The 27,513-nt window shown below is 50.5% G+C and overlaps 1 protein-coding gene across 1 annotated transcript in view; it reads right to left on the reverse strand.

The window, feature by feature from the left end:
- Positions 1 to 27,513, reverse strand: part of LOC116946075 (protein sidekick-2-like) — a 494,081-nt gene that overhangs the window by 112,262 nt on the left and 354,306 nt on the right. Inside the window, 7 exon segments of the mRNA XM_076069895.1 lie at positions 1,757 to 1,855; positions 6,844 to 7,063; positions 7,665 to 7,780; positions 17,223 to 17,404; positions 18,786 to 18,926; positions 21,394 to 21,541; positions 24,796 to 24,932. Of these exon segments, the coding sequence (XP_075926010.1) occupies positions 1,757 to 1,855; positions 6,844 to 7,063; positions 7,665 to 7,780; positions 17,223 to 17,404; positions 18,786 to 18,926; positions 21,394 to 21,541; positions 24,796 to 24,932 (1,043 nt within the window).

Below are 27,513 nucleotides of genomic sequence, written 5' to 3' on the forward strand. Positions count from 1 at the left end.
AAAGCGCTCATTTTGTTCTGTGTTGACTTTTCTCTTAATTTGATTCATGGCACTGCCCGCTCAGCGTATGAGAGATCCTTTTTTTTGTAATTTGACGCTAGACAAAAAAAATAAATTGTATTGCGTTGGTCTAGAGGTTTTGTTTTTCCTGACCGGGCAACACAGATGGTTTGCATTCTGCTGAATACGCTTTCCCACACGAGTACACAAAGACACACAGACACACGCCACCACCACACACTCACTCACTCACCCCCCACCGTCTAGAATCTGAGATGTCCCCAAACAGTGATTGACGCTGTTACTTATTCCAAGACCGTGCTGTCCGATAACTCGTGATTTTTCCTCCCTCCCAAACGTGTCTTTGTGGAGGGTCCTTGTGGGCAGACTGGGTTGAGTGGTGGAGGCCCAGGACCGATTCAGACATCACTCACCACAGATGTTGGCCGTGGCTAACATCAGGTCGCCGGGTTCAGAGCACAGTGATGCCAACTACTACGCCACCGCACCCCTTACATATAACAACAAAATAAAAAAAACTGTACCTCATAACACTGCACAATCACGATAACATACAAAACAAAGTTTTTAATTTCGCATTGCTTTTATATTTACAGCCCTTTTGTCAATCCACTGCTAGATGATGGCCTCCCCACACCGTGCGGGTCCATCGGGGTTATCCGACCATACTTCACCGCCCTGGTCAGTGGAGATTGGTGAAGTGAGGAAGGCTCAGAACTAGTCCTGAGCCATGGCTGGTAATCGAAATCAGCTTCATCCGGGTTCGTAGCACAATGCGCGAATCGCTGCGCCACCGCTCCACGGAGAGGAAAATAAGGACCGTGCTATTTTATGCATCATCAGGCAGTGCAGCTGTGATCACCGAAGTAGAGACATACGCGCAGGCGGATAGGAATACACGAGGGCGAGGCCTGCACATGAACGAATGTCACCGAGCCGGTGAGCGAGGGATATAAATTCTGGCGATGTTCTCAAAGGGGCTAGAAAGCTGAATAAAGTTAAACTCGGGTCGCCGGGGTTCGTACCACTGCACCACAGCTGAGATCCCGAAACTTTTAAACTATAAAGTATTTTTTTATTTTACCAGGTCTGGCCCACTGAGCTGTATAGCTCTTTTTTTAGAAGCGACCTGGCCACAAATGATAGCTCAATGAAGTGGCTTATCATGTGGATATCTATTTCAGCCAAATACTCTCAGTGCATAATTCTAAATGTGGAGAGAAAACCGTGGAACTCGGAAAAATTATCCACGTGACCACGGAGAGGAACATGCAAACTCCAAACATACAGGCGTCAGGGTCGGGATTGAACCCACGTCCTCCTGTATACCAGGTAAGGTAGTTTACATCTCGCCACCGTGGCAGCCACTACAAAGGAACCCACTGCAGGGGTATCCCGGGTAGAGGTGGCTCAGCGGTGGAGTGAGTGGCTCATGATCAGAAGGTTGAGAGTTCAAATCTTGGTTGGGTGGTAGACCGGTTATTATCACAGCAATGTGGAACTTCCACCACAGTCTCAGAGCTGTAAATAGGACGTGAGCACCAATGCCGCGATGCTCATTTGAGCAGGAAATCACTTTGACCTGGAATCAAATCTGTAAGCGATGGGAAAAGCCATCATAACAGAAAAAAAAAGTCAATCATAATTTTGACCGGGGTAGGGCGTAGAGGTGGAGGAGCTCTCGCGTGAAGAGCAAGCGGAGGGCCGAGAGAGATGAGCGCGTGATCTTCCTTACCGATCAAGATTCCGTTCTTCTCCTGCGGCTCATCCCAGCTCACTTTGAGAGACGTATCCAGAATCTCGGAGAATCCCAGATTCCCCACGGGACCAGGTACTGGGCACAAACAACCCCGACGCAGCAGTTAGCACACAGAGATATCAATAATAATAAATCACTATCATAACCTTGGCCGGGTGCATTTCCGAGAGTTGCCGCGATAAGGCGATACCATGATAATCTTGTACTATGCAGGTAAAGGTGCAGCCCTGAAATTCCTCACTCGCGCCACTGCCGGCAGAAGGGCCTCCACGAACGGTCTCCTCTTCCATGCCGAACAGACGAGTTGGAAGAAGCGGGAGCACCCCACAATTTGACCTGCTGATGGACCCCCTGCGGTGAACCAATTTATACTGCTGGGTGGACAGAGATGGGGGTGGAGGGGGGGGTTTCAACTGACGCGGCGAGAGATGGAAATAAACCGGCGACTGTTGGGTTACAAGTCAAATGTGCTCACCATCCCACCATTGTGGCAGCGTCACTTATTGCGAAATGCCACACAGGATAATTGTAAATCGTCCGTTAGGCAACAACATCGTCCGTGATTGACATTGCTCTTATTAACTTCCCTTAAGTTTGACATTTTCTGACAAAGCATTCACGAAATTATAACAATAATTAAAGTTGACAATATATTGATGATGATTAAAGTTCTAATACAATAGCTGTTACCGGTTGTCTTGGTTCATCGTGAAACGTTTTCCTGGAGTAACTGGTGACGTAAAAATTTAATTAAATCCTCATTTTATGACAACGTGTTCCGGGCTTACTGTATGTTCAGTGAACTGCAGTTGCATAACTCTAAAGGAATCTTTATTTGTACATGAAGGCACGAAAACAATACGAGAAAGAAATACGTTATGAACAACCGATGTCACGATAATCATCGTATCGTGAAAAATTACATCGCTGCAACCCAGCTAATTACACAGACGTACGCACAAAAAATATTATTAATGTTCAAATTCAAACCCAGAGACGCATCCAACCCAGCAAAAGTTTATGGAGTATCACGGCAAGTTGTAAAATGAAAGTTCTGATGCACTCCAATCAATGGCATTAAAACGGTGCGGCCGTCTCTCATAGCGGACAGCTTTAGGAGGGCCATTTGTGGGCCGGTATAGACAGCAAGGTACTATAATACGCCGGGGCTGAGTTATCACGGCTTTCCCGGCCAGTGGTATTAAGAGTTGCAGGCAGCCGTGAATGATAAGGCCCGGCCGAGTAAGAGCGGCGGTGGAGAGGCAGGGCTTGGGCATTATAATGTCAGCAGGTCTTGAGATACGAGTTGCCAGGTGATTTCCCGGCCTAAGGTGCAAAAACTCGCACACGCACGGCGCAGCTCAATCACGCCGAGAGGGGAGGGCAGATTCTGGAGGTACGTTGGGGAAAATAAAAATAATAAATCTGTGCCCTGGTTAAACACTCTGGGGCCATAGTCTGACCAGGTGTGAAAAAACAAATTCCATGGAGACGGGGGTCCATGTGCAGTCGGGATCACGGCCTGGCAGTGTGGGATGCCCTACCGGACAAACTGGAGAACAATGGTTGAAAAAATAAAAAATAAAAAAACATATTTTTTATTTTACCAGGTAAGGTCCACTGAGCTATTAAGCTCTTTTTCAGAAGCGACCTGGCCACAAATGATAGCCCAACTAAGTGGCTTGCCATGTGGAAAAGTATAGCAGCCAAATAATCTCATCGCATGTAGATTCTAAGTGTGGAGGACACAAGGAAATATCCACATGACTACGGGGAGAACATGCAAACTCCAAATATAATGCCACGCGTTAGATATGCTCTCAGCACGAAGTTGGAGCTGTCTCAAGTACGAATGTGCCTCGGTGGTTACCGGTTAAGTTACCGATGCACCCTGAGCCATTATTTAAGAATGCCAACATATCTCTTTGAGAATGAGTGGAGGTTGCTGTAGCTCACAGATCTTGTTGTCCTTCCCCGCACATCCGATTAACACAATTAGATACGTACAGTGCGAAAGAAGTCCAACATACATACATACCGATCTTTATGAGAGTGAATGAAGGTCATTTTAGCTATCAGATCTCTATGAGAGTGAGTGGAGGTCGCTGTAGCTCACAGATCTCTATGAGAGTGAGTGGAGGTCGCTGTAGCTCACGGATCTCTATGAGAGTGAGTGGAGGTCGCTGTAGATATCAGATCTCTATGGACGGGTGCAGCCACATTTTGGAATTTGTTGCTATCCCACTCCTACATGTTTCCCGGTGATCACCGGTTCGAGTACAGATGCACAATAGTGAGCTGATATTTGCTGATGCCATCATAAATAACTGTCCCTACATTATACGTGGTACGTAACTTTGACCTCCAAACACGTTTAAATATGGCTAAGAGACATCCACAACATCGTCAACATAAATCTATTCTAGTTTCCTGTCCTAGTTTGTTTTTCTCCCTACAAACGAGGTGACATAAATGCTGACTGCGCAGACGACGGACCCTTAAAACACACAGTAGTACATGGACAGTTCATCAAGTAATCGCTAGCCAAGTAGCTACGTAGATTTAGTATCATCTGAGTACAGCAGAACTCCTAATTATCTGTGATGATTTTGCCAGACGGGGGGGGGGGGGGAGTACTCCCCCAACTTACGCAGTGCGGCTGTGCCCCTGTTGGCGGCCACACACACACACAAACTGCCGGGACTTCTTCTCCGCCCAGGATTGATGGCACAACTCTGAGCCCCTGAACAAAGCGACCTCTGCTTCGTGCTCCCCCCCCCCACTAGATCGCCCCCCATCCCACCCACCGTTTCTCCCGGTTTAATCTCAGAGAGCAGCAGTGCCAGGAATGACTAAACCGCCATCACGAATGTTGCGGGAGGGCATCAATTGATTCGGACGAAGCCGCAGAGGCTCTTTCTCCATGGACCAGCGTCCAATCGGGTCGGCAGGGGCAGCCCGACTCTGTAGAACGGTGGCCCTCGAGAATTCGCTGCGAATGAGCGCAAAGCGCTTTCGAGACTCGCCGTGCCGCTCCTGGATAAGGAATTGGTGCCCCTGCCGCCCATCTCTCCTCTTAACCGAGTCCCCCTGGCGCTCAAACCTTAATTGTAAATCCAGTTCTTCACTTGCTTGAGTTGGAAAGGCTCAAGATTCACATTTATCATCTTGGCCCAAAGCCATTGATGTCACCACCACGCCTCGCTACCCAACGCCTTCTATCCTCTGACAGATTCCGCAGCTGCTTCTGCTGCTTTACAGTCGAGGGGCCACCTCCAAGGTCTACCCTTAGAGTATCTTGACCGTTTGCTCGTAGGTCACCTGACTCATGGAGTCCACTCCAAATGGCCGTCTCTTTAACTGCCCCTCCTCCATCCAGAGGATGCCTTTTTATGTTTAGTTAGTTGTCCTTTCCCCGCACCTCTCATTAGCACGGTTGGCTATGGAGAGTGCAAAAAGAAGTTCAACATACACACGTGCCGGAGATAATTCTTGAGAGGAAAGTTTGGCTGTGGACCACCGTCATCGGCTGTGGTCACCCTCCCCAATCTGTTCCCTTTCTTTTTGAAAATAGCCATTGTCTGACAATTCAATTAACTCTGTCAAGCACACACCTGGCTATAAGCGAAGCCCGTTAAAACAAGCAGGTGGCATACTTATTTTCCCTTTGAATTGCATTCTTTGGCGCTGCTTTTCTGGGAAAAGCACAAAAGGACCAGTGAAGTAAAATTAACCCGGGCCATTGTGCCGTTATAAACGCCACTATGAATTCATCGCTGCCCGTATTGCATTGTGTGCCTCCAAATAAATATTGTACACTATAATTTACAAGCCCGGGAGCACATTATCTATTAATCAAAGCTATTTATATTTTCTTAAATCCGTGATGATCACCTGAATGCAAATTAAAATTCGGCAGTGTAAAAAATGTGTCGCATTAAAAAGAGCCATATATATAATTTGCCTTCGCATAGTATAATTTCACTTCACACCAACTAATAGATTGTGGTGATAATAGTCATAATAGCAGTAGCAGTGGCAGTAGCAATAAAAAAATGGCCTTGTAATATGAGGCCACCTGAACCGAGGGAAAAAAAATAAAACGTTCCAGCTCATTGTGTAAAGGTCGATCAGACACGTTCTATTTTCACAGCATGCGACTCAAATAGGTTCACTTAGACTCACAGCCTGAGATCGAGCAGCACTAATCAGGGCAGCCCAGGGCAGGGAAGTGCCACTTTGAGGACAGGATTTCAATGATCGCACTGTGGATGACAGCTAATTAGGAGCACGATTGGGGCTACGTAAAAAAAAACGTTTTTTTATCGTTGAGCTTCTGCGACCGGCCGCTTTAGTACCGCTCCCAGCGTATCTTCGAGCAATAACCACACGAGCCACACTGAGAATATGTTGAGCATTATCTCATCTTTTGCTCGATTTTTGTTCAATGAGTCGCCAAATAAGAAAAAATGACTTTTTTGCCACTTTTACACATTTCTGTGAAGCCTGGCAACTCACAGAAAAAAGTTGCAGTCAAGAGTTTCACTGAAAAGAAAAACTAATTATTTTATTGACACGACTGCATATGTTGTTGCAGTGGTAGAATTTCGCTTGCTCTCTGATCGTGTTTTCGGGGTGGTAAATGCTCGTCACGACGTCTGACGTTTCGCTCCAGGTGCTTGATTGCGGCTTCCGTAGTGGTTTCCGAAACCACGTCCAAACATTTCGCAGGTCACTCTTGCAAATGAAACACTCCCGGTCTCTCTTTGAGTTCTCACCCAGTTAAACAAAAAAAAAAACTTGAAACTTTAGTTGTGGCCGGGCCTCTTGACAATTCACATCCCAAGCGATTCCGTGACCTGTCATAGGTTCAGGGCCACGACTCTATTTAAGAATCAATTCTCAATTCTCTTTTGTTATAGTTTCGCATTCCGCCTCAAGTCCCGCACCCCACACCTCCTCCCCGTGTTATCAGCTACGATGATGATCATAGCTGGTGCCACGGGGAGGCAACCAGCTACGATGATGACGACACCACCAGCGGTGGGGGGGGGGCAGCTCACCGGCCTCGCTGGTGCGCAGGCGGAGGGGCGGGCTGCGCGGTCCGTCGCCCGGCGTCGTGTAGCACAGCACGCTCACGTGGTACTCGGTGAACTTGCGCAGGGCCGACAGGTACCCCGAGTGCAGGGGGCCCGTGCCCCCGCCGGGGCCCGAACCCTCGGGCTGCGGCGGCAACGTCCGCACGGTGACGTCGCCGGGGCTCTCCGGCCGCCATGCCAGGAGCTGGCACGCGTGGCGGAAGAGGGCGACACAATGGTCATCGTCATCGTCACAATGTGCTCCATTATAAGTCTCGCACACCAGCTGCCGTCTGTAATCATGACGAATCCTGCCACGTGGCGAATGGGATGACTGCACCATCATCATTGTCATCGTTATCGCCCAATCTACTGCTGGATGAGGGCCTCCTCTTCTCTGTCACTGGTACTCGAACGCTGCAACACGAGATTCCGCCGGTACAAATGTGTGGCTCTGAGTGCCGGAGAATTAGCAAATGAAACGTGGGGCAGTAAGAGATCGACTGGGACGAGAGGTGACGTGTAGCCCCGTGGTGGAGAGTGGTTCCGCAGGGAATGCCACGTGTGCGAGTGGCGTTACACATGCGAGCACACAGAACAAGACGCAGAGGAAGAGCCAAGATGGGATGGATTTTATCCGGCGAGCAATGATCTCAAACGGCAGGGGCGATGAGTAAAGGACGCCGTGAATCTGGTGAAAGACGAACATTTTGGACTGGTGTCACATACTTCTGTATCTCTCTATCAGAGCCTGCTAACAAGGCCCAGAAAGTTGCAACCGGTGCAGGGCACGCATGCACACGCACCTTGTACCCCTGGTTGACGCCGTGAATGAAGTGCGAGTTGGGTGGAAACCAGGTGACGTGGATGGTGGTGGAGTTGATGGCCTCGGCTCGAACTCTGTCCGGTGGCGCGGTTGGCACTGCCCCCACGCGCACACACAAAGACAAAGATCCCCCGTATAGCCTTAACAAACTGTTGGGGCAAGTACTGTTAGCGAGCACCTATGAAGGCCGGCACGGTACACGAGGCGGTGGGTGGCCAGTACCACGCAAGACCACCTTTATATCCCCAGTGGCGATGTTTACACCCCGTACCAGGTGCTCATTTGAGGCTGAGTCGACTTAGGGGAGGCCCAGAACAGGTTCAAATAATCATCACTGGTGTTGGCCATGAGTAGGAATCGAACTCGAGTCACCGGGTTTGTCAGGCAGCGTGCTAACCACGGCGCCACCGCTCTCCACACACACACACGACAGACAAATCAGTAACCATTACATCTAGAAACACAAAGACAAAGAATACACATATAGCCTTTTACAACCTGTCAGGGCAAGTGCTGTTACTCCTGGATATTTTCCAGACTCAAAGTGAAGTCATTACATTGGACCATTGCCTGAAATCTCAGCACACCTTCGGTTTTCACAAAATTTCGCGTGAACGCAATTGCCAAATGATGGACACTTTTCGTTCAACGGAATCGAATTTCCGCGTGAACGAGATTTCACTACGGCACGTGCCGTGTGTGTGATCACCAAACAAGAAGCACCAGGCCGGCCGCGTCATCCATCCGTGACAGCATCACTGTGTCCCGACAGGACAACAGCAACGCCTCCACATCGCCTTCCCAGTTACTGAAACGTGCAGTTCTTTTTGTGAGCTCCCTGAAAAGGTGAATTATTTTATTTTCAAATAAATTATTATTCAATCGTTTTACTACTTACGTTTTTTTATTGTTATGTTTGTATTGAAGTGATATAGGCGTATTTTTTTAGGTGAAAAGTAGAGTTTGATTTTGATTTTAAACTTTCGTGACTGCAGGAATTCATATTGTTGGTTCTTTCGCTAAAGCCACGCAGATATAAAATAAAAAATAAAATATATTTTTTCTATCTACGTGACTTTACCGAAAGAACCAAGAATATAAGTAGACTTGGAATGACTGTCCAAATTACATTGCTGAATTTTGAAAATTAAATTAATGGGAAAAGCCATTCCGATTTACGAAATTTCGTTTTATGCACGTAGTTTTTTCTTTGTAAATCGAGGGATACCTGTATTTTTACGTCACAAGGCAGTGGAGAGGGCTTCGTCCAACAATAGACTGCCAAAGGACTGCTATTCGTAAAAAAACACTGGTCAATGTTTATTTTCGATTTTGCTCTCTTTGTCGGGCCTCCATTGCGACTGACAACATCTTGCCCGAACTGAATGTGCTCTTACCTCGTTAAGTAACCTGACTCGCCTTTTTAACTTGAAGCCCAACCTACAAAAACAACCTACTCCACCCCCCCCCACCACCCCCCCCACCAACCCCCCGGTCACAGTTTCGTGTGGCCGGGATTTGGCACTGCGCCGGTGCCGCTTCTGTGCCCACTCCCGCAACCAACCCCCTGTGCCGCCGCTCTTCTTGCGTCTCTCGCCGAGGTCACCACCATGGCGGGCGGGCGGATGAGCCAGGGAGGCCAGGGAGGGAGGGAGGAGGGGAGCCGGCGCTTCTGGCTCCCGGAGTCACGCGCCCCGGGGAGTGGAGCTGCGTGACGGGACGGTGACCGAGCAAGCCGAGAAAGCCGAGCAAAAGCCTAGGGGACCCCCCACCCACCCACTCCCCAAGCAACCCAAGGGGGGGGGGGACTTCCCGATTGCTGTGAATGATTAAAAGAAAGCACAATAAAATAAACAAATGTATTGAATATCTGCTTCACTTCGAATGCTAACACGACGTGTTGTGGCAGCCCCCAATCGTCTGAAGTGTCTCTCTCTCTCTCTGAGAGCGAGCGAATACTGTGCCGCGCATTACAAGTTTAACTTATTATTATTATCCTGGTGTATATTCGCAGCATTTTATGTGCAACTTCTTTCAAAAGACACTTAAAGGTCCCACCGCTATCTCCCGGCTTTTCGAGTGACACTGAGCCTTGGCTCCGTACCTCAGTCACGAGCACTCATGTGCTTGTTACAAATCGCACATTTTTTTGTATTATTAATGAACATGAAAAGCCAATGAATATTGCTAATATTACTCTCCTCCCACCATCCTACATCGCTATCTCGCTACATACCCTTAGCCGTGAGCTTGTTCAAAGGGGCGGAGGGGCGTACAACAACTCAGAGCTCAGAGGGGGCCACTACGGTCAGTGGGAATTTCTCCGCTCCAGCAGCAGCCCCAGCAGATCCACCTCTCTCTGCCTAACCCCCCCACCCCTCTCTCTCTGTGTCTATGTGTGTCTCTCTCTGTGTGTCTGTGTTGTCTCTCTCTGCTTGTGTGTCTGTCTGTGTCTCTCCGTGTCTGTGCTTTGTCTCTCTCTCAAATTGAGTTCTACCTGATGACGGTTGCTTGTGTTGAAATCGAAACGTCGTACTCTATTATTTCATTTATTTTCTTTCTACGTGACTTTACCGAAAGGACCAAAGAGTAATTCCTGCAGTCACGAAAGCTTCAAATCAAGTGGGAACACACAACTTTGAAACCAATGTGAAAACGCTGAACACGATGAGTAGTGATGGGATCTGCTTCTGTCTGCCAGCTCTCACCCTCCATGCGTACATTGCACCGACTTCCTTTTTGACTTCAATATGGGAATGTAGTAGTGGAGGGCTCAGCCTTGAAGGGGGGGGAGGCGTTCAGGCCTCTCCTCCACCCCCCCCCCCCCCAACGTTATGGAGCAGTCTCACTACATAGTGGCCCGCGGGCCACTGACTGCCCCTGGTGGCCTTTGGTGCGGCCCCAGACGTGCGACCCCTGACATTACGCAAATACTGTAGTGACAACCCCCCCCCATCGTGCTGCTGTCAGACCCAATGGTGTCAAATGTGTGGCAGCCCTCACAATGATGGCTTATCGGCGAAAGTGGCTCCCCTCTGAAAATTATTGAAGAACACTGATATATGCCGTCGTTGTTATCGACGCACGTAATATGCATTATCATATTCTGCAGATGTTTCATATCGCACCAGTGTTTCCCCTCCAAATTGAGATTCTCTTTCAAGCGTGTGTTATCCTTCGACGGCAATACCTCGTGGAAAGCTACCACAGTGACCACGCGATCGTGCATGCTTGCGACCTCGAGATGAAACTCTTCGGGAATGTCATCGGCAGCATCGTCCTCAACGGGCGGTACCAACGGACCACATGTATTTGGTTCCAACGTGGCTCGAGGAACCAAGATTTGGTCAGGAGTGCACACGTCCCACGAATTCACCGAGTCGTCCTTCACGCGGATCTCCGCGGCAAGGCGTCCGACTCGCCTCGTTATGCGCGCGCTGTTTACCCGCTTTGCCCGAGAAGCTATTTTGGTCTTCTTCAATAAATCCTCGCCTGCTGATGTGGCATGTGTTGCCCGGCTTAAAATTTTAATGGAACATTTTTCTTGGCGTGTAGTTAATTTTTTTTTTTACTGCTCGAGCGGACGAGAACCGACTTTGAGTAGCTCAGCACCGTTTGCATGAGTAATTGTGACAATGGGGGAATCGTGGGTGAAGTCGCGAAAGATCAGTGTACTGCAATTGAAAAAGGAATAGATGTACAGATATATATTTTATTCACCGTAATTTTAAAGAGTGGAGGAAGCAGCCCGCTCAATTTTATTTTGCGCTGCCAAATTCTACCCAGGACAATTTCCTTTTTGATGGGGGGGGGGGGGGGCGAGGTTCGTGGTGGTGGTGGGGGCTGATGAAACACATCACCAAAATGGAGTGGCGAACGATAGAAGTTACGTCAGAAAACCGGCGAAATCTGCCACTCTCACCATGAGAAATCAACCAATTGCAGCTCACGTCGCGCAGCAATTGTGAAGCCCACTCGGGGTAGTTCTCATTGGTATTCCTTCCTCTTTTCCTTTACTTTCTTTTTTTTTGCAGAATAAGCGACTCCCCAGTTGACAGAAACTGTTATCAATCAAAAATGTCAGCCCTTTTGAAGTAGGTGTTCTTTTCAACAAGTAACGCTGCTGCTGCTCTGGGATTCTGTATCTCACGGAAGCCACCTCATTGCCACCCAGGAAAGTGGCAACTATGAAACTACAGCTTCCTCTCCCTCCTCCTCCGTCACCCGGCACGGGAGATCTTGCCACGACTCCTGCTAGGCGATCATGAGCTGGCAGGCCGAGAAAGAGAAAAACGTACAAAACAAATGGGTGTAGATAAGCCCTCGGTTCTCCGGCGGTGTTCGTTATGAGCCTTGGCCAGACGTCACCGTTGCGGGTCCTGCTGTACGTTTCCAGGCACGATTGATCGATTCCAGGTCACGGGCATCGCGAGGGGCCGTGCGGGAAAAAAACGCCTCTGAATTTGCATGCCACGTCTTCTTGTGGCATTGCAGATGTGTTGCAAGTTGTTGGTGTGTCGGGTATATTGATATACTGTGTTTGTAAAAAAAGTATCTGGACGTTTCATTTTATAACATGGATACACACGTGGAAATGATGCTGTAAGGTGGCCAGCTTTGAGTGTGACTCCCCTCGGACGTTATCGTGGGGTTTCTCCAGGTACTCGGTTTCCTTCCTGCACGGAGGATATTAACTGTCTCAAGGAATTTGGCCAAACATTTCGATGCAGCAGGAAGCTCCGTAGCCAAGAGTCGTGAGACTCAAATGAGGCTTTCCAGGTTGAACAAGTGGGTTCGACATGAAGATTATTAATATTATTATATTGTACCCATTATTATAATGACCTCGATGAAATGGCCAAAACAACACAGGTTTGGCAATTTTCTCCACCGTTGGCGATGAAGATGTTGGTGGAGTTTAAGCCAAAAAACCTTGCCAAAAGTTGCTCTAATTCACCCACAGCAAGTAAACCAGACCCCATTGTCTTAAGCAAAGTGCAAGCGTGTCCCGCCGTCGCTACGACAGACCGTTGCGTGTGCACGCCTTTTGTTCAAATGTGCCTACTTTTGTGGTTGTTAATCGTGCGTTGGTATTGTATGCGGCGCGCGCATGCTCTGTTTGCATGCACGCGCTCTCGCGCGTACGCGCGCGTCACATCTCACGAGAAGGGCTCTGCCAACTCGTACGCCATTGTGCACAGGCGACGGCTTAAAAGTGGGTGTTACGAATGTGCGCCGTGCACAACCGCACTGCAAAGCGCGCCGAGTGGAAGCGATAGAGGACCTTTTTAACCACAAGACTTTGAAACTTTGTCACGGGCTGAGAAGGTATAATTTGAATATAGCTGCTCCACGCTGAGACACCCCCCCCACACACACACCCCAGACACCCCACCCCACGCAGCCCTGACCGCCGACCCTTCCTCTACCCGCCACAGCTCAGACAAGCTCCCACTCAGCACTGCACGCATACGCACACACACACACATCACGTTGCACACACACACACATCACGTTGCACACACACACACACATCACGTTGCACACACACACACACATCACGTTGCACACACACACACATCACGTTGCACACACACACACATCACGTTGCACACACACACACATCACGTTGCACACACACACACACATCACGTTGCACACACACACACATCACGTTGCACACACACACACATCACGTTGCACACACACACACATCACGTTGCACACACACACACATCACGTTGCACACACACACATCACGTTGCACACACACACCACGTTGCACACACACACATCACGTTGCACACACACACATCACGTTGCACACACACACATCACATCGCACACACACACATCACGTTGCACACACACACATCACATCGCACACACACACATCACATCGCACACACACACATCACGTTGCACACACACACATCACATCGCACACACACACATCACGTTGCACACACACATCACGTTGCACACACACACATCACGTTGCACACACACACATCACGTTGCACACACACACATCACGTTGCACACACACATCACGTCGCACACACACACATCACATTGCACACACACACATCACGTTGCACACACACACATCACGTTGCACACACACACATCACGTTGCACACACACACATCACGTTGCACACACACACATCACATTGCACACACACACATCACGTTGCACACACACACATCACGTTGCACACACACACATCACGTTGCACACACACACATCACGTTGCACACACACACATCACGTTGCACACACACACATCACGTTGCACACACACACATCACGTTGCACACACACATCACGTTGCACACACACACATCACGTTGCACACACACACATCACATTGCACACACACACATCACGTTGCACACACACACATCACGTTGCACACACACACATCACGTTGCACACACACACATCACGTTGCACACACACATCACGTTGCACACACACACATCACGTTGCACACACACACATCACATTGCACACACACACATCACGTTGCACACACACACATCACGTTGCACACACACACATCACGTTGCACACACACACATCACGTTGCACACACACATCACGTTGCACACACACATCACGTTGCACACACACACATCACATTGCACACACACATCATGTTGCACACACACATCACATTGCACACACACATCACGTTGCACACACACATCACATTGCACACACGCATCACGTTGCACACACACATCATATTCAGCACACACACACATCACATTTAGCACACACTCATCATATTCAGCACACACACACATCACATTTAGCACACACACACATCACCTTTCACACACACACATCACATTTAGCACACACACACATCACGTTTCACACACACACATCATATTTAGCACACACATGCTTTTGATGGTTGCGCCATACAGCTCTCCGATGTGCATTCTGGTTGTTACCGCGTGTTGTTCAGCACGATGTCCGACGTTTTGCTGCACGTGCTGGTAGGTTCTTCGGGAACTGAATAGATTGAGCGTATATGTAGTTCGGAGAAGCCTCTTAGGAAATTGAATGAGTGAATTAAATCAGTTTCTGAGGAAGCCGCCCAGTATCCGTGGAGCGAAAGGCTGGACATCGTGACGAATAACGCCGGAAATTAGCCCCCCGAAAGCACGGAGGAAAGCTGCATGCTTCCCTGTGCACACACAGACATACACGTGCGTCTGTGTGTGTGCAAAACATGAACGCTCAGCCCAGTTTTTTGTGTGTGTGCAAAACATGAACGCTCAGGCCAGTTTTTTTTACGAAAAAAATAAGGAGCCATTTGTGTGTTCCAAACGATAAGTCATCCAGATGCAATGCGCAAAAAGACAGGCAGCCCGAGAGCTTCCAAAAGAGGAAGGAAATCAATGGACGGACAAACACCCGCAAAATCGATGCGATGCATCGAGCCGACAGGCTGAGAAGCATCGGTCGGGGGGATTGCGGTCGAGTACGGTGTGTGGGGGGAGGAGGCGTCGGCGTGGTGGGGGATGACTCTCCCCCCTCGGGCGTGTCACAGGAGAAGCGCACACACACACACGGTGGCCAACGCTGCTGATGCTGAGTGCTAAGTGCAGACGATGGGCCTTGGTTTCTGTTTGACGTTCCGATCTGAGAAACGGGGTGGGGGGGGGGAGACCTTCTCCCATGCAAACCAGGCGCAGCGGCCGCACCTTCACTGAGGGCCGGGGGTCGATTGTGGGGCGACCGGGGCATCGCCCACGTGACCCAGGCGCCCGGCTCCCCGCACCGCGTCACCACCACCACCTTCTCCTCCTCATCCTCATCCCGCCACCGCCGTCGTTATTTCGATCACGACAAAAACGCAATTTGGACACACAGGGATTTTTCTTATTTTTTTTAAGTGCGGTAATAAACACACTTTGATAATTATCAAAAAGGGGATCGTGCTGGTACGTCGATGCATCGTTGTGTTTTTGTTGTTGTTTAAAATTGTCCTTGTTCCCAACAATTGTATCCTGATTGTGCCCTTTCACATTGTGAGAGATGGATCAAACGTGCGGATCCCTCGCGAGGAACTGCAGCCCTCTTTGTTGGAGGACGGCCCGCGGAGGCAGATATCACAGAACGACTTCTGAGGTCACTCCAGGTGACCTCTACTCTAGAGCGAAGGGGGCAGCACTTTCCACGTTGGTGCACAGAGCAACATTCATCAGGTGGCAACTAAACTGATATTTGTAATTCGCAGAGTTGTTCACGAACAGCACTTGCCCCAAAAGCCTGTTTATTCTATAAGGGTGATCTTCGTCTCTGTGCTGTTGAAATATGGCAAATGGGGCTAACATCAGGTGTCCGTCTAGAGGTAAAATAAATTACTCCCCATCTCATTCAACGTCATCATCAGCCACGATCCAATGCTGGATGAAAGCTTCCCCCACAAGTCATCGCCGTCGGTGTGCGGGAATCCATCCGAACTCCTGCACCCCAGGCCCGTCTCACCGCTCCGTCTACACGGTGGACGTCGTCTCCGGCGCGTTCCCCCCTTTGGCCACCGCTCCTTTGTCGGTATCAGCCACCAACCCTTCGAGGGGGCGTGTCCTGCCCAAGCACCGTGACACCTTTACTTCGCTTCACAGCTTGAATGACGCCCTTAACCTTGCTCAGGCTCCCTACCAAGCGAGCTCCTCTTTCTGTCTCTCGGTGTGAATCCAAGCGTCGCGTCTCTCCACGCCCGTGTGCATTCTTTGCGGTAGCTATTTTTTTTTACATGTTTCATGAACGATCGCGTTCCTGAACCCAACGTCATAGCAGGGAATTGCGTACTGCTTAAACACTCTATTTAGGAACATTGCTATGTTACTCATAATCATCAAAATTAGATTTCCAAAAGCATGAATAACATGCTCTCGTCCCCCTTTGGTGATTGTTAAAGGCTCCTAACCCCAAATCAATGTTTGAATCAATGCGTGCTACCTGCTACGATGCGCGCTTCAGAAACATTTACAAAATATGCAGACGAAAGACCGAAGAGTGCCGTGGAGAGACGCGCGCTCGGAAGGACACTGATAGACAGAAGGCGGAATGCGTGGATTTATGAAACATTCGCAGGCTAATGATTACAAGGTCCAAACGATTTGTACAAGTCAAGTGAGGCTCGGGCAGGGCGTGACACGGCTGGAAGGGACGATGGCCGACGGTCAAGAATAACAACGGAGCGGCGGCGGCCAGGGAGTGGAACGCGGCGTCCGAGAGAGAAAACGTCCTTCGTGGGGAGATGGAACTACAATGACATCAACTCGTGCGTCCGCGAGCTGGATCCGCACGCCGCCGGGCCGGATCGTGAGAGGTGGCGGTGGCTTGACGAGGCCTTCATCCGCACCTCCGATGAGCACGGTTGGCGACGTACGGTGGGAAAAAAAGTATTGCGTGCATACAGTACGTCCGGCCGCTCCCCAGGACACGTAGGCCCTCTTACTACCCTCTTCCGCCTGTGTGGCCACCACCCCCCTCTCCACCCCGCGCTCACCTCCTTCGAGCGTCCACTCCTGCACGGCCGTGCTGTAGGGCCCGAGCCCGGCTCCGTTGTAGGCCGCCACCTCCACCTCGTAGCTGGTCCACACGGACAGGTCCTCCAGGAGGTAGCTCGTCATCTCCGAGTTGGGGACGTTCTTGTACTGGTAGTCGGCGCGGTCGATGGACAGCCGGTACCTATGGAGCCGCGATGCATCGTACGGAGGTATTTCAGGCGGGGGGGGGGGGGAGAAAGTGCACGTGTGGGAGAAATGGAGCAATCTTGAATGTGGAAAGGGGGAACCGGCAGCGCCACGATGCCGGCAACAAAACGCACCAGCACACGGCGTGAAACGAACGGCTTCCTAAGATCCGCGTTAACTGGAGTTGTGGATACATGATCCCTCCCTCTCTCTCTGTATCTCTGTATTGTGACCCTAGTAACCTGCCGGGGGATATGCTACACTGGGGGGAGGGAAGGGGGGGGGGCGCAGGTACCGGTGGTCTTGACTGGGGGGGGGGGTGGAGGGGGCAGCACCGCACCAGAAAGGTTGAGAACCAACGCGTTAGGGGTTAGGGGTGAGAGGTCACTGGCCACGAGTCATAGGTTAAGTCGCTGACGACGTGTCGTCTTTACAAACTAAAAATGTGACAAACGACCCGAGCAATAAACGCAAGGGTAACGTGGAGCAGCATTGATTACATTCGGGTGTTGCCAGCGAGCGGTATAGATTTTACATACATTTTTTATCGTAATTCTTCAAAGCTGCTGCGGCGTGTGGCCGAGCCCCAAGCTGCCCCCCCCCCCCCCCCCCCACGGTTTGAATGCGCGCTTTTTAAGACAGCAGGACGGCAATCAACACGTTTCGACATTTGCAAATCTGTTTGAACTCCCACCCCCCAAAAAAAAGAGACCTCGTGATGCCGATTTTTTGATAGGCGGATTTTCGCGAGCGATACCTTGAAGAATTCGCGGTGTAATTTCAAGGCGCGTATATTTCACGGGGGTACGCATTAAACCAGAACCTGAAGTTGTAACTGCCACGCTACTTTGAACTGCTGAAAAAAATGACAAAGTTGGAACTGCGGCTCCGTAACGAAAACTTACAAACCTGAAAAGAGTTGTTGGAATAGGGAATCTCTAAAAAAGAAAAATATCAGTCTTTAAAAAGATGTTATTCCATTTGTACAAGAGAGATGAACAATCCCCATCATGCAATTTAGCGGAATACATTGCCCCTCATGCGTACCCCAAAAGTCAAGTGACCACTCCTGCACCGTGCGTGTGTCACGTGACCTCAAGCCTTGACCTCAAGCCTTGACCTCAAGCTTCGCTCTCGAGCTCCCTTTCAGTGGAGGCCCTTCCCGCCACCGATACCGCGAGCGAGCAATTGCAGGGCTGCTCCTTTGCCATTCGTCTTTTATCGTTGCACGACACACGTTTGAATATCGTGCGCCAATCCGCACTTGTTGACCAATGCACACTTTATGCAAACGTTACGCACACATTACGCAAATGTGCGAACACATTACGCACACGTTACGCCGACTCATCTGGAGCGCCGGCTCCACCGCTCACCGGATGAGGAAGCCCTTGAGCGCTCCGTTCCACTGGCTCTCCGGCGGGGACTGCCACTGCAGTGCGATCGTGCGGTTCGTCCGCCCGGCAGCCACCACCATCTGCACCGTCCCTTCCGGAGGCTCCTCGGGCAGCGTCACACTGCGGCGAGCGGCAGGGAACATTGCCATCATCGCCGCCCGTCGTCGCCATCGCTTTTATCGTCGTCGTCATCCTCGGCATTGTCATCATCACCATCATTGTCGTCATCATCATCGTCGTCGTCATCATTACCATCATCATCGCTGTCATCATCATCATCATCGTCGTCATCGTCATCATGGTCATCATCATTATCGCTGTCATAATCGGTATCATCGCTTGGTCATGCAAAATTGTGAAGCTCCATTCTCGTGGGCGTCGTGGAAATGTCCGTACCCTGGCTCGCCAGCTTAAGGCGATACACTAATATATGTGACCTAATCTCCATCTTTTCCACCTTGCGGCGGAGGCGCGTTACAATTTAAAATTATTATTCACGTCATCATCGTCGTGGACATCAAAGACATCATTGTCATCATCACTGGTGTCACCTTGAATGGAGGTGACACCAGTGATGTCTAGGTACGAGGCTTACAATGCAGAGGGTGGCGGTGCGCATTTTGCGGTTCCAGCACTTTGGAGACGAGGTTTGGTGGAACATGCCGAGATCTGCGAAGTCTCAAACCCGCTGGGGCTATGAGGTGGACAGGGGATGGCAGTCTCGTGGTAGGTGGACTGGCAAACACACCTGTGAAACCCACCCGTGCAAAACTTTTCGAGTCTCATCGCCGTGCTAGGTGTGCGTCTGTTTTTCTTTGGGTTCTCTGATTCAATCATCCCGATTGAGCAGAACTCTTCTGAAATAAGGAGTCCCGAGACCCGGCGAGGCTTCCCCATTTCAACAATAAACATTATCATTATCGTGCATCCGTTCGTTTCGCCCCCAGTCGTCCCATTCTCTCGGATTGTGACGGGGCCGGTAAATTCACCTTCCGAGAGAGCGGTAATGTGGAAGAGTAAAATCAACGATCGCACATTGCGCGCATGTGTGTGTGTGTGTGCGTGTGTGCATGGGGGGGGGGGGGGGGGGTGTAGCGGAGGTGCAGTGGTTAGCACGCTACGCTACGAACCCCAGTAACCGGTGTTAGATTCCCACTCAAGGCCAAAACCAATGGCGATTATCTAAACCGGTCCTGGGTCTCCCCTATGTCGACTCTGCCTCAAATAAGGACCTCGCGTGTTGTGTAAACATCGCCACTGGGGAGACAAAGGCGGCCGGGCGTGGTGCTGGTCACCCACCCCCTCGTGTCTTGTACCGGCCTTCATAGGTGGTCGCTAACGCCACTTGCCCCAAAAGTCGGTTGTCTTTGGTGTGTGCGAGTGTGTGCACGTGTGAGTTGTGTGTGTGTGTGTGGATGCGCACGCGTGTATGTTTTGCGCAAGAGCAAATTGTCCCGTTGCGATCATCGGGCGTCGATGAAAAACATCATTCACGTGAAAGCGGCATCGTCAATAATTAACACGGCAATTAAACCTAACTTATACGCATCTCTCCTGTTAATCGGCCCAGTTGTGTTCACGCCAAGGAGGGAAGGAGGGTGGGGGTGGAGAGGGGGCTGGAGGGGAGAGGCGTTGCTACCACTACCTGGGGCCGCGGCACTATGCCGAAACCTCAGCACGTCGTACAACATAGGACGGCCTGGCGACAATCGTACTGTCCGGTACGATCCACCCAGGAGGCAGACTTGGCGAGGCGCAGGAGTCTGCCATGTGCGGCGTTGGACCGCTCAGCCGTCGGGCTGCATGATTACGAAGAGCGAGTGGTCCTGGCCATCAGTCGCGTGCATGATCAAGGGGTGTCAGGGGTCGTGTTACCATCGAGGTCGCGCAAAGCTGCACCAAGTTCCTAGAGAACGACCTTGAGCTGATGCCGGGCGGTGGTGGCTACGCTGCACATGGCCTCTTATCCGGCGCTGTGGAGCGCAGCAGCGAGGGTTGGTGGATGAAGGCTGTCCAGCTAAATGAGGACTAATCTCCATCTGTTCCATCTGTATAAGATACAGTGTTGCCTCCTCGCACTCGTGGGTTTTCTCCCGGTGGTCCGGTTACCACCGACAAGTGCAAATACTCAGTAAATCGCTGAAAACATCTTAATATATAGAGAACTACAGAGCACCGAAATCACCAGCTCACCACCTGCCTACCTTCCAGCTTGTCTGTGGTTCCTCGTTGATTGTGAGATACACTTTGTACGAGTGGCGACGTGATATATATATAAAACTAACCATTATTATTAATGTTGCCCAGCCCTTTCAAGCAGTTAGATACTTTCAAGTTTGACTCTCATCGTCAATGTCGCCGTCATCATCGTCGTAAGCCCTTGCGTTTTTTTTTCTTCACGGGATCGATGTTATCGGAGCGCGCCTCCGATTTTCAACGATGCCGCCATCGCGCCCATGCGCTACCCCCACCTCGACCTCGGCGACTCTCGGTCACCGGCGCCCCAGCCGGGCGCCGGTGACCGGCTGGGGCGCCGGTGACCTCGGCGACCCTCGGTCACCGGCGCCCCAGCCGGGCGCTCTCTCACCTCTCAGTCTCGTGGCTCGGCTCGCCCGTCCCCACCGCGTTGACGGAGCTCAGGCGGAAGCGGTAGGTCCGTGACGGCAGCAGCCCCCCCATGGTGAAGTTCGCCATCACGGGGCCGATGTCCACCCTCAGCACCGTCCACGGGGAGTCTGTCAACGATCAGAGAGGGTGGGGAGGGTGAAGGACGGCCGGCGCCGGGATGATGGGGCGCTTAAGAGGTCTTCTCCTGCTCCTCAAAGCCATCGATGATCCCGACCTTTGGGCCACTTCTGCTCTGGCTCTTGCTGCCCCGAGTGCGACGCTGCCTCCAAGTTTGTCGGGAGTCGAGCTTCCTGCTGATCTGTATTGCCGACGAACAAATCGCCCCAAAGTGTGCCCCGGATCTTGCGAGCAAAACAGAGTGCGGCCTGGTTCGTACTTGGGGATAGGAGACTGCATGGGAAGCGGCAGGCAGTAAAGGCTTAGGATGCGTGGTGGCCAGGAGATGGTAGTACAGATAATGGATTAAATTCGCTTGAGCTTTTGAGTGTTATACCCCTCGTAAGTGTGGTGGATTTCCTCCGGTTGCTTCAGGTTCCCTCCCACACGAAGCCAAACTCCCATGAATGGATTTGGCCGAACATTCGACAGGGTGGCAGGATACTCGCGAAAACGGGTCTAGAGACTCCTTTGATAATTAAAGGAAATCGATAGATTCTTACAGGGAAGGAGGCAAAACAGAGAGAAGCAAAACACCAGCAGAGAGACAGAGAGGGGAGAGAGAGGAAAAAAACACACGAATAGAATTTGAAGGGGAAAAAAACTAAAGGCAGAAGATTAACGCCGGGATACAGAAACAATAGCCTACGCGTATAAAACGTTAATATTTGCAGTTTTGAACAATTCAAGAGATAACGTTACACGATCTTTTTTTTTTTACGGCGGACTTTGTTTAAAGCATCATCGTCGTTGGTGTTTCCTTATCGAGCAAATAAGAAAAATGGGCATTCTAGTTTGTTTACTTTGTGAACACGGAGGTAGGTAGGGAGGTAGCCGTAGTGGTTCTGGCCAGATAAGCAGGGGGGAGCGAGCGCGAGGCTGGGCACAGGATTAGAATGAGCGGCGGCAGTCGTAGATGGGGTTAGGAGAGGGAAGAATGAGCTATTGGGGGAGGGACAGGAGCCCAGGTGGTGGTGGTGAGTTAGAGGCTGGGGTGAAGGGTGGATGTCAATCAAATCCAAAGCAAACAGCAAGAACCTTCCACCACGACCGAAACCAAACTAAGGGAATCTGGGATGTGTCCACGTTAACCCGATTTAGCCGACACAGCGACGTGAATGGCGCATCCCGCGGAATGCGAAGTCAGGGGTCTAAGCCGAGCGAGATCCTCGACTCTTTGCTCGGGAGTTGTCGGTGGAGGGAGGGGGCTAGATAGAAGTTGGTCCTCTTTCTGTGGGACCATGAGTCTCTCTGCATGTCTCTCCATCGCTCTCGTTCTCTCTACGACTGTGTGTATCGTTCTCTGTGTGTCCCAATGGCTGTCGACGTTCCCACCTGTATTGCTCTGGATATATGGTGCCTCTCTGTGTCTCTGTGACTTTCTCTTTGACGTTCTCCGTGTCTTTGTGTGTGTAGGTGTCTGCCTGTCACTATGCCATTCTCGGTGTCTCTCTGCCTCTCTCTAATTTCCTCTCTCCGGGTCTCTATATCTCTGTGTGTCTCTCTCTCCTCCAGAACCCCATGTCCCTCTGTATGCATAATGCCCAATTTAGCGTCCAGATGCCTCCGATATGGCTGCAATCATGCAGGATCCACGGGGTGAACAACAACCGCATACTGTTGCACCTTCACCCATGCGCACTCGACACGCTCCAACACTGGCACCAGCGGCTCTGGTTAACCCCTTCCTGTTAACGCCACGGTTAAGGGGTTAACGCCACGGTTAAGGGGTTAACGCCACGGTTTAGAGGTTAACCCACAGTATTCGTATTTAAAACCATGCATGTGCAAACACAAGCAACAACAAAGACAGTGACAGCATTTCGCAGGCACGAGCCAAAGAGATCTGCGCAACGTAATCATTTCCATCCATTAGAGGCAAGCGCGATCATCGCGCGACGGTTTAAGTGCAACGCGGAAATCATTCAATTCATGCGCCAACCGCCTACACCCAATTTTATTCATCTCCGCATTTATACCATTCAGCATCTATCTAGAAGTCAGAATGAATCCTTCACATCGTTCATCCCTCTATCTGTGTCTATCTCAGCTCTGAGCAAGGGACATTGCCCATAGCATAAGCTAGTTATATATTATATATTTCTTCCCCAGTTACAAGGCACTATTTGCTAATGACAATGACGGTGTTAAAGGGCACTTAGCCTTGGGGGTGGGGGGAGAGGTGGGGGAGAGGAGGGGGGAGGGCTCTGATGTTTTCATTTCAGAGCTGAAGTCAGGGCAGAGCTTGAGCGATGTAGCTGGCGGTGCTGTCTGTGCTGACATTGTCAGGATGTTCCCCCCGTCCCCCCCGGTTTGTACATGAAGGGAAATGCAAGGTTTCCAAGCAGCGTTTCAATTACCCAGTCATGTAAAATGAGATTAACATGAATTATTTCTTAAAACGCTATGAAAGAAACGAACCGGAGAGACGGAATATTCTTTTTGTTATTTAAGCAAGTCGGTGAAAAATGGTGACATGAAACTTTCAGTTACGCCATAAGGGATTTTTCTCCATGAAGTTGTTTTCGTCCGTGGCTGACTGATAGACACTCTAATGATATTCTGGTATGGCTATGAAGCCTAAATCTGGCACACGTATAATCGAGTCTCCGCTTACAACTGGAACATTTAAAAAATACCCTTTTTTTATGCGGGTGATGAAGTAGTTTCAGAGGACAACACTTAATGTCTAGCACGAAACACACTAGCATTTACAAGATTCATCATTGTTGAACAAAGTAATTTGCCTCCTATAGAGTTTGATGCTGAAGGGGATAGAATGTGGGCAAAGCTCACTGAGTTGCAAGCATAAAATGACATTTGATTACAAGCCTCCGGACCAAACATTACTCTGTGCTTATTCCAACAGAGATAATGAGACGCAGCCGTTTCAGTGTGGTGTGGCCACGTGTGCTGCGGTATAGTGGAGTGTGTTGCAATTCCGAGCACGGTGTGTGCTGTGATGTGCCGTCCCGTGAGGTGATGTGGGGTGATATGGTGTGACCTGTTGTGACTTTGTGATGTGGTGTGATGTGTTGCGACGAGGTGCGACGCTGCGCGACGTTTGGTGACACCGTGCGACGTGACGGCCGTGCCACGTGGTGGGACGTGGTGCGACGTGGTGCAATGTGACATGAGTGCGACATTGTGCAATTGCGGTGCGATGTTATACGAGTGCGCCGTGGCGTGGGAGCGCCAGGGGTACCGTTCTCGGTGGCCTCCAGGATGTAGCGCAGCAGGGCGCTGTTGCCGTCGTACGAGCGCACCCAGGACAGCACCACGGAGCGCCGTGCCGTCGGAGAGAGTCGTGCCACCACCTCCACCGGCGGGTACGGCACCTCCCTGTGGTACCATCATCATCATCATCACCACCACCACTACCACCACCATCATCAACACCATCATCATCATCAACACCATCATCATCATCATCATCACCACCACCACCACCACCATATTCATCACCACCATCTTCATCATCACCACCACCATCATCATCACCACCATCTTCACCATCATCACCATCACAGCATAACAAGTGCAGAGCGGTGACTACCATGCACGTTCACACGCACGCGCTCGCACACAAAGGCTTCACCGCACCTGTCAGTCACGGGAGAAGTTCGGCTATACTTCACCACACTTGTCAGGATGTAATATAGGTTGCTAGGTTCAAAGGGCGATACACTGTGCCACCACTCCACCACCCTTAAAAAAAACCTATTTTGTTAAGATCAACTTTTTGTATGTTTAAACTACGATAGTGCTGGTCAGTGGCAATTAAATAAGTACACTGGCCCTTGTCCTAAGGAACGTGGATATGCATGCCTCTTGCCCAGCGCTTTGCAGGAGGTAAGGCACTTTTAGCCTTGGCTGGCGTTGAACACGATGCGTGGAGTGGAGCTTCACCTGGAGCCGGGTTTCTTGTTGATGCAGCCCAAAGCGAGTGGTGAACGCCACTTAAGGCTAAAAGTGCATCATTTAAGGGTGCGTGAGTGTTCGGTAACGCGTAGGCTTTAGGTGTTTGTGTTGGGATAAAGGGATCATCCTGTAACACATTGTGAGTGCACCGTGTTATTCGAGTGATACGCCACTGCGTGAAAGCTGGCAGGGTGGCTTGTCGAAAAATTGAAGACAGGCCGACCCTACTGAATCGCCTCGGGTGCATTGTCTCGATTGCTCTCGCTCAACCCACAACATACACGGGAGAGTGACCCTGGCTGACCACAAAAATATTTTATCGACGCCGATAAAGGTGAGCCTGGAAAGGCAGGCAAGAGACGAAGCATCACATTTTAGTGAAGACCGCCAAGCCCGCTGGGCTTGCACGAAGCCCAGAAAGTGGCAGCACAGCAAGCGGGTTCATGGGCGTGCCTGTGCGTGGCACATTCTCCGAGTACTCAGAGTTCCTCCCAAAGGCCAAATACTGCTCTCTCAGAAAATAATTGTCCAAAAATACTAGACACTCCTAATGAGAGTCCCGAGACTCGTTGAGGCTTTCCTGGATACATGATTGAGATCTTTATTTTATTTCCACTGCTTTGTCAATCCAGTGTCAGATGAAAGCTTCTGCCTGCAGAGTCGGTCTGCGAGGGGAGGGGGGGGTTCATACTTCGCCACGCTGCCACTGCCAGGTTGGTCAAGGAGAGATATCACTCGTCACATGTGTTGGCCGTGTCTGGGAATCAACTCGGCCTCTGGTCGCCAGGTTCAGAGTGGCAGTGCACTAACCACTACGCCACCCCCCCCCCCCATCCCACCCCATGACATTTTAATTATCATAATTAATAGAATTTTCACCATTGGCTCAAGGTCACTGACAGAGTTGAGCTGCCACCCCATCGCTCGTTGGAATTGGTGGACACTTTGAATGCGAGTGCCGGCCATAAATTTCTTGCACGCGAGCCACATTTGCCTGCACAGCCGAGGCACTTGAATTTGATAGACTGTGCATATGCACTCGCACAGACGTACCCACCCACCCACCCACACGCGCACACAGACGTACCCACCCACCCACGCACGCGCACACGCCGCTCCGAACGCATAGTTCATTGTAATTTTAGAGAGTACCAGTTTATTGATATTTGCTGATTGATTTTAAACTAGCGTTTGCCTCCGTCGAGAGAGAAAGAGAGAGAGAGAGTGAGCAATAAAGCACACGGGCGTGCAACTTTTTGTGTTACTCCATCTAAGACGAGACAAGATAATGTCGATGATTTAGGGGGTCTACTTTACTACTCAATCGAATGACGGGCTCCACGGGCCACTCGTCGAACTGTCTGAAGTTTTCACCGCTCCGGCTTGCAGCGGCTGGTATATCATTACACCCACAACACAGTTTCCAGCTTCCGTCGCCCCCTTCGCTTCCGAAGCGACGATGGGGATCCGACCGTCGTGGAAAGCTAGCAGCAGCGAGAGCAAGCACCACGGAGCACGTGGAAGTGGCTTAACCCAGGCCAAATTGGACAGGACCGATGTGAATGTTGGCAGCTGAAGAGAACCGGAGGTGCGGGAAGAGTCGCGTGGCTCTGGGGTTAGCTCGTTAGCTCGTTCCCCAAAGCAGGTGTTACAAAATAAATTGGGGGTGCCCCCCCCGCCTCCTCCCTCCATTCCCCCTCTTCCTCCTCCTCCTCCCCCCCCGGCCCCCACCCCAATTTTATCCCAGTTGTGCTGTCGATGCCATGCCACAAGATAAAGAATCCATACAGAATCATAACTCTCGCAAAGCGGAGGAAACCTGGGAGCAACGGAGGACGTGATCTTGTTCAGTTTTTAACGTGTTCGTTTATCGCGACCAATATCATCTATAATACAGGTTCTTATGGGTTTAGATTGCGTAAATATATAAATGGGCCGTTAAACCCGCCACCACTCGACACAGCCAACTAGCTAAGTTTGTCACGTAAACAGAACGTGGCCA

This window comes from Petromyzon marinus, chromosome 26 (assembly GCF_048934315.1).
Source record: "Petromyzon marinus isolate PM22_M1 ecotype Great Lakes invasive population chromosome 26, UKy_Petmar_22M1.pri1.0, whole genome shotgun sequence".
Classification (NCBI taxonomy): domain Eukaryota; kingdom Metazoa; phylum Chordata; class Hyperoartia; order Petromyzontiformes; family Petromyzontidae; genus Petromyzon; species Petromyzon marinus.